Source organism: Triticum dicoccoides, chromosome 7A, assembly GCF_002162155.2.
Source record: "Triticum dicoccoides isolate Atlit2015 ecotype Zavitan chromosome 7A, WEW_v2.0, whole genome shotgun sequence".
NCBI lineage: Eukaryota > Viridiplantae > Streptophyta > Magnoliopsida > Poales > Poaceae > Triticum > Triticum dicoccoides.
Genome location: NC_041392.1, coordinates 385,015,860 through 385,024,165, shown reverse-complemented (window position 1 = coordinate 385,024,165; position 8,306 = coordinate 385,015,860). Strand labels below are relative to the sequence as shown.

At 48.0% G+C, this 8,306-nt stretch overlaps 1 protein-coding gene across 3 annotated transcripts in view; it reads right to left on the bottom strand.

Annotated features, from left to right (window-relative positions):
- Positions 1-8,306, bottom strand: part of LOC119329099 — a 48,218-nt gene that overhangs the window by 14,457 nt on the left and 25,455 nt on the right. For all 3 annotated transcript variants that reach the window (XM_037602097.1, XM_037602094.1, XM_037602095.1), the window contains 3 exons: positions 7,713-7,844; positions 7,341-7,478; positions 6,834-7,004 (listed from right to left, as the gene is read on the bottom strand). In XM_037602097.1, the coding sequence (XP_037457994.1) occupies positions 6,834-7,004; positions 7,341-7,478; positions 7,713-7,844 (441 nt within the window). The remainder of the gene's footprint in view (positions 1-6,833; positions 7,005-7,340; positions 7,479-7,712; positions 7,845-8,306) is intronic.

Here is an 8,306-nt window from a genome sequence, read left to right as displayed (position 1 = left end):
CACCTAGCGATGCACCTGGAACGGCCGCAGCTTTAAAACCAAAACGTACTACGACTTTTACTTCAGAGAAATCAATGCGCACGCGGCGTTTGGCTGATTGTGGAAATCAAAATGTACCCGCAAAATCAAAGTCTTCGGCTGGCTGCTTCTGTCTGATCGCCTAAATACCAGAAACATGTTGAAAAGGAGACATTATAACATTGGAGACAACCTTGACTGCCTCCTATGTGAAGAACATTTCGAGGAGACAGTGGAACGCCTGTTCTTTCACTGTCGATTCAGTCAACGATGCTGGCAGATTCTGAACATTACATGGAGCAACCACCTAAACAGATTGCAACTCGTGGAGCGCATGAAAGCAAGCCACAAACGCAATATGATCATGGAAGTTTTCCTAGTAGCAGCATGGAGCCTGTGGAAAGAACATAACAACAACTACTTCAAAAGAGTGCCCCTCGATGAGCTCTTGGAAGAACAGATTCAAGGAGGACTTTGGCAATATGGCCTATAGGTTGCCTTCCCAAAAAAGACACCTAGTTCTCGACCTCCTGGCTGCAGTACCCTGATTGTCTTTGTGACTTTTGTAAATCTTGCTCACTCCCCCTCATAGACTAGATCTTAGAATTCTGACCTGTTTAGGTTAACTGACCCCACTCCATATGTAAATGCATGTAACACCACAGTGACTCTGATTCTTTAATATATATGCAGTAGGAGCCTTTCCTACTGTTTCAACCTTCAAAAAAAAGACGCTTCGGAGGCGGGAGGAGAGGAACGCCACGTACGCCACGTAGCCGCCGCAGAACAGCCGCCGCAGAACAGCCACCGCAAAACAGCCGCCTAGCCACACCACCAGCGTAGCCCCGCCGTGACGCACTGCGCCGAAGCGAGGTGCCCCCACCAATATATATGTCAACGCCCGCGCCACCACACACGAGCCGAGAAGGAACAGGATCCCCGCCGCCGCCAACACCAGCTGGGCTTCGCCTGACGACGCGCCCTGGCGGCGGCGAGGGGAAAAGTGGGGCGAGGGGAACGAGGGTTGGCAGCGACGAGGGTTTCGCCCGGTCTCTCATGGGAGAGACGTGGACGAAACGAGAAGAGTCTCGTAGCCTTGCTAGGATATGCTCAAACTGATTTTTCAAGGCGAAAACCTAGATTCTAGCCTTGGATGGTTGGATCCGGTGACGACGGCAACTGAGTGTCGCTCCCTTAAGGCATTGCTGTTGAAGAATCTTGTCGTCCGTGTGGTGTCATCGGATGGTTGGTGTGGATATGGTCATTGTTGTTGTTTGATGATCGCGGATCCAGTCTCTTTGGGGTTCTTTTCTTTTTTCCTTGCCTATGCATAGCTTTGATCTTACATGACTTTGCTATTCGCCGGCATGTTTTGTGTGTGTGTGTGCGTTGGTGTTGGCCGTGTGCATCCTGTTGAATTCATGCACCAGCCAACTCATCTGATCCATGGCAACTCCCTTGGTCGTGATAATGTGGCCAAGGTAGGCTACAGAGGTTTCCCCAAAAAGGCACTTGGAGCGCTTGAGCAAGAGCTGGTGTTACTGAAGTAGCTTGAACACTGCGCGTGCGTGCATAGGTGATCCGCCCAGCAAGCACTGTAAATTAAGATTTCATCGAAAAATATAAGCACAAAAAGATGCAGGAACGGGAAAGGATATCATTCATCAATGCTTGGAATGTGGCTCGTGCGTTAGTCAACCCAAAAGGCATGCCCAAGAACTCAAACAGGCCCTCATGCGTCCTGACAGCGGTCTTCTTAATATCTGCAGGGTGCATACGAACTTGATGATAACCTGAGCGCGGATCCCACTTGGTGAAGTAATGCGCTCCCTTGAGTTTGTCCAGAAGTTCTTCCACTACAGGAATAGGATACTTGTCCTTAATTGTTTCGTTCGATAGTCCACACATGCGCCATGATCCATCATGCTTGTTGACAAGGATGACTGGTGCTGATAGTGCAGAATTGCTTAGGCGGATGAACTATTGAGCCAGGAGCGCAGAGCATTGTTGTTCTAACTCATCCTTCTGTAAGGCTGGATATTGATAAGGCCGCACCAGCATGGCTGTTGTGTCAGTGTGCAAGTGGATGCGGTGGTCGTGACTGCGCTCAGGAGGAAGACCTGTGGGGTCGTCTAAGAGGGAGTCAAACTCGAGAAGAAGCTCCGTTGGGAGGTCCAGGGACTGGCCCAGAAGTTGTTGCAAGGCGAATTGGGTTTGTCAATATGACCTCCCCATTCCATGCAACTTGATGGTCGGCCACGCCAGAAGTACATCCGGAGACGTTTGAAATCCCAAAGGACGGGACCCAATATGCCCAGCCACTGCACACCGAGGACAACATCGAGCCCACCGAGTGGTATTGCAAATAAGTCGATGAAAAATAGCTCCATGTCAATGGCACTGCTAGTGTTACAGTAAACACCGCTGCAGATCACATGTTCGCCATTGGCAACTGCAACCCGAATCCCAGCACAGAGGTTAAGTACCGCACCCACTTTGTTGATTAGCTCCTCGGTGAGAAAGATATGAGTCGAATCGGAGTCAACAAGAGCAAGAAGGAAGACACCACCGATGTCGACCCGAAGTTGCATGGTACTGGAGCTCCAGATACCCGTAAGGGTGTGCAGCAAAATTTGTGGCGGTTCCTCCTGTTGGGTGTTGTTAGTTGTCTCCTCGTCATCATCGGACTCACGTATGATGTGACGCATGAATAGCTTCTTATAACGGTGCCCTAGTTGGAATTTTTCGTCGCAATTATAGCAGAGGCCCTATCGTCGGCGCTCCTCCATCTCAGGTGGTGTCAAGCTTTTGAATGCTCGAGTTGATCCTGTGACGCCAGCAGATGATGTAGTTCTTGCTCCTGCTATGATAGATGAGCTACCCGCGTAAGTTATGGAACGACTAACCCAGTCACTTGCTAGAGGACTACTTGCTGGAAGATCGAGGACCTGTGTCCAGGGACTCCAAACGCTCAAAAGCACGAGTTACACTCAGTAGCTTCTTCTAGATCAAAGGGCTCCCGGAGCTCAACAGGCATCCTGATCGGATCTTGCAACCCTGCAATGAATATTTGCATTTCATGCTGGAGGGATAGGTTGGTCGTGCATGCCGAGAGGTTGAAAAATTGTTGATGTAGTCCTCCAGGTACCTCCACCCCTGCGCAACTCTATCAAATCCCCAATGAGGTTGCGCCAAGTGGATGGTCCAAAACGCTTGCTTGCAAGAGCAGAAAAACGATCCCAGCCTGGGCGGCTGTCCTCAGCACGTAGAAGGTGCATGTACCACTTGCGGGCCTTGCCAGACATGTGATTGGATGCCATCCAGACCTTATCGTTGGGGTGTGTGTCCTAGGCTTCAAAAATTGCTCGCACAAATTTAGCCAAGTTAGAGCATCTACAGCCGGACTTTGCAAATCCCGCCTCCTAAACGTCCACCGACGAGCCCAGACGTGACCCCGAACAGCGCCGGACGGCCCCTCATATGTCCTGTCGGACAACCACACTCCTCATATCAAAACCCTCAAATTCATCATATGTCCTGTCGGACAGCCACACTCCTCATATCAAAACCCTCAAATTCATGCACATCGATCATACACATGAATATCACACATAAATAACATTTGTTACATAGTTCAAACATAAAATTTATTTGAAGTGCATAATTCAAACATTAAACTTTTTGGGTTTCCTCGGTTTTCATTGTGGGTCCACATATGCTCCACAATATCATTGAGTAGCTACACGTGCACCTGTTGATCTCAAAGATTCTGATACATATGCAGAAAATTCGGAATCTGATCTGTCTCTTGCTTCGGGATGTGGACTTGTTCTCGAGACTTCCCGAAATCATGGATTCAGGCTGCCCCTTCACCCTCTCCTCCTCGACAATCATATATTGTGCAAAATGACACAACATGTCATCAGCTGCCACAAAGTCTCAGATTCCCACATCATTGCAGCTCCACGAACAATACCCCAACAAACTTGGAGCACTCTAAATGCCCTCTCCACTGTTAAGCTTCATGCACTAGCAAACGCAACCAAAAGTCTGAACTGATGGGAAGGGCTAGGCAATCCAATATACACTTCCAACACCCCCTCTCACGTGTGACACAGGAAGTCAACATGTGAATAGACTCATAGGTATGGCTCAAGAGGCCTATACATGGACAAAGAGGGGGGCAACGACATTTTTTTTAATAAATTGCAAAAGCCAGGACTTGAACTCAAGACCTTAGACCCTGATACCACGTTATGCTTCATGCACTAGTCAACGCAACCAAAAGTTCAAACTGGTGAAAAGGGTTAGGCAATCCACATATACACTTCAACATCCACATCCTTCTTAGTTGCTTCTTCCATTGTTGCAAAATGACTATTTGTTGCCATGGGGATCGAATATGGTCTTCACAAACGCCGCACTACTGAGGATACCCCATGTTGTAGTCGTGCCCATTGACTGTGTAGTTGCACGGTGGCGCTTTCCCATTACAAAGTCTCCTGAACAGGGGAGATCACTGGAGCACATTGATGTCATTGTGAGAACCAGGCATGCCAAATCCACAAGTCCCTTGATGCCACTGCGTCGAGTATGATGGTGGTTTCTTTTATCTGACTGATAGACTAGGTAGTTCTATACCGTATGCGCCCTGTATAGCCTGCCATACGGCATAGCCATGATCGTGCAGCAGTTGTGTAGGTAGTGATGCACATCCTGAGGTAGTGGCATGCCCACGATCCTGCTCGGCTGAGGACGGCAACCTGTACAAACCCAGCCTTTGAGCATAATCAAGTGTGTTGAACCCCATTCCCTTTCTTCTCCTGAACACTGACCTTGGTACATCTCACGCGAACCTTTTGAGGCAGTTCTTCCAAAGTCAATGCATGCAATCAACTGAACCGGACATACCTGGAAAACCTCTAGCCGCTCCAATAGCCATCAACCTTGATGTGTCTTGCACATTTGGTTCTATTAGATGCTCTATTCCAAACACCTTCACCATTATTCGGGTAAACCTCACAGTGGTCTTCAGGCATGTGCTCTCTCCCATCCGAACCATTTCACCAATGGCATAGATGGCGGTACCTAATGCAAGCATCCTCATAGCAACCGTGCATTTCTGCTTAGGAGAGAACGAGAGTTGTCTGCAACAATCCTTGTTGAGCCTGAAGTACGAATCATGTGCCTCCACTCCCTCCACCACGCGCAAGAACAAGGGTTTGCGCAAACGAAAACGTCTTTTTTTTGCAAACAAAAGCGTCGGCAAAAAAATTATCAGGGACTGTTGGGCCGGGCTTAAAGTAGTCCTTATAGAGCAACCGTCCTCCATCGACCCTATCCTGGTTGAAAACTCTTCTCCCTTTGATCATACCCTTGAAGTTCAGAATGCGCCCCACCTCCCTGTCCATTTCCTCTTGGATGCTCATGATCATCATCATCTCGGCATCTCCATCCGACTCTGACGAATCCAAGAACTCCTTTTGCATTAATTCATCAAGCTCCTTGTTAACCCTCCGAATCTATCATTTTGCCTACAAAAGAACAAAAAAGACTGGTCGGACAATTTGTCGAACACATGGAGGGCATGGTACAGTCCGAGAATAGCCAGACGTACCACTGGTGGCGGCCGAGGCGGTGACAATGTCTGGGGCGGCGCCGAGGGGTCAGGACGGCGGCGGGGCTAGGGGAGGGCCGACGCGGACGAGGGAGAAGAGAGGAAAGGAAAAGGGTTGATCCAGCAAGGTCAGGGGGGCGGATTTGGTGAAATTTGTGGTGGGTCCTGTCTGTCAGATCCGTCAGATCCGACGTAACGGACGCGCCCGGGCCTCCCCATATCCATCCTAGATATGGGTTGTATATGAGGTGTGTCGGTCAGGAACGATTTTGTGACCGATCACTGACCAGGCCGTCCGCGGGCGCGTTTGAAGAGCCCGGCTGTAGATGCTCTTAAGGCATCCTCCGTTCTGCCAAAGGATGCGAACGACGTCTTGAAGACGCCAAAATGCTGGTGGCCTTGCTCTCCTCAATCGTACGAGGTGGGCAGATCGCCGGGGCCCACCAGCTTGTCTCCGGCAGCTGCACCTTCCGCGTCTTCCTTGTCGGCATCCGTCCGATTGGCTGGCGTCTTCAATACGTGCCAGATGAGTACCATGGCAGTCCAGATGCTTGGCGAGGGAGTCAAGCAGGCCATCATGGCTGTCCAAACGAGCAATGGTGTCGTCAAGACGTTGGTTCGTCGCAGCCATCAACTTCATGAGCTGCATGAGCTCTTGTTTCCAAGCATCATCACTGTCGTTGGTCCCCATGGAAGAAGGAATGGCTGGCTCTGAAACCAAAATGTCACAACTTGATTTGTGGGAACGCAATCTGTAGAGGATTAGATTAGGACCAATACGGGAGCACTTGGGAGCCATGGAAGGGAAGATGCAGCTAGGGCTGGAGGCCCTAGGTGCAGATGTTGTGCGTGGCTACCTCATATATAGAGAGGATCTGCCTTACAAACCGACTCTGAGCTCTGACTCCATGTCTAATACGAACGAAACTATGGTCTATTCTATACGGACTAACCTGTAGCTTTCCTATCAATAGTAATTCCACCTGAGGACTCTGCTTGCAGTAGCAATCCCCCCATCAATAGGAATTCTTCCTGATGATGCGTTCCCCTAATCTGGAGGATTACCAAGAGCGGTTCCATCTTGTATTGGTGTTATCTCTGAACTAGACTGTGGAGGCGCCGGGTGGCAACCACGACGCTTATATGTCTGCCCCCATGTAACATGTTCAGAAGGTACAAATCCGAAAGAAATACTCACTGGTAGAAGCATGAGTATTCCTATTGGAACGACAGATGCCAAATCTGTCAGGGTTCTCTGAAGAGCCTGCTTCTCCTTCTGAGTTAGTTCCTCCCCAATAAGAGATCTTTTCAGTAAACCCATAGCAGCTCCTGTATCAATTGCTAAGAGCTGTGTCCCTTGCAACACAATCTGTGCAGCACAAAGAAGATGAAATAGACTTTAACCCTTTAATACTATTATTAGTTTAATGCAAGGAATGAAAAGAGGCAACAGCTACTCAGACTACTAGATTCCCTACCAAAATAATTCGCAATCATATCCAATTAATACTGTTGTGTGTTGTCAAAATTTATCACCATAAAAAATATTAACACCCTGTGATGCCATCAAGCACCGTTAGTGTCAGAAAACAACACAAAATCTGGTAAGAAATGACCAGATGCACAAGTTGTTTTGAATGTTTGTGGAAGTAACTATGTTACAGGATTTTCTTATGCAGGATGAATAAAATTCAAATTGTCATACCGTTGTACTCTCCTTAACTTTCTCTACCGATTTTGTAATAACATTTTCTTTCTTGATTACTGAACCAGAAGGCCCTGACAGAGGGGGTGCTGACTCAGAAGGGCTCATTGTTTCATCTGGAACCTCCGTTTCCTGGAACTGAAAATAGGACATGGCTGGATGAATAACTCGTCAAAGCTGAAGAAACTTCTACAATAACAAAGCCAGCCATTATGGTATGGTAATGGTATATAACAGAACTGCAAATAGAACATGACTGATTGATCGTCATGTCGTTTCCATGGAGGTTGCAGAGTCTCAGGTTCAAGTGTTGGCTCAAATACCAACTGCATTCCCGTTTGCTATCTAAAAATATATCTTAAACAAGCATACCTCCTCTTTTTTAGCACCATCTGTACTCTTCTGCACTCTCCTTTCTAACTCAATCAACTCACGTCTCAACTGTTCGAAGCGGCGGATGTCATTTGACTCCATGTCTATTTGATCCACCTTGGCAGCAGAAGCCTTCCGCAAATGAAAAAAACAGGGAAATCCTATAAGAAAGTTTAACATGGTGGAAGAAAACATCTTTTGAGATAAATTTGTTGAAGATAGATATTATTTTCCAGTAATATGTACTTCTTACAAAAACTCATTTGCATAATAGGTGATGATGACTAGAAGAAATGGCGCGCTCCGCCGCGCCCAGCAATAGGCGCATAGATTGCTGCTGATTTTAGTTGGGCCAGCCCCACGTAATGTCATTGATGGGTAAGGCCTGTGTATGTGTGCTGCCTATTTTTTCTCTTCTTTTACGTGTGTGGGCGGTCAACATGAGTTGGAGACTGATTGGTGGCCAAAATGTGGGCGCTTTCCTACGAATAATTAAACATGGGCACTGATATGGTGCGGGGAATATAGTCACAGGTGTGAACGTGTGTAGGGCTGCGTGGTGACTGCATGCTGTCCCAGTACCAGCAAAGCTGT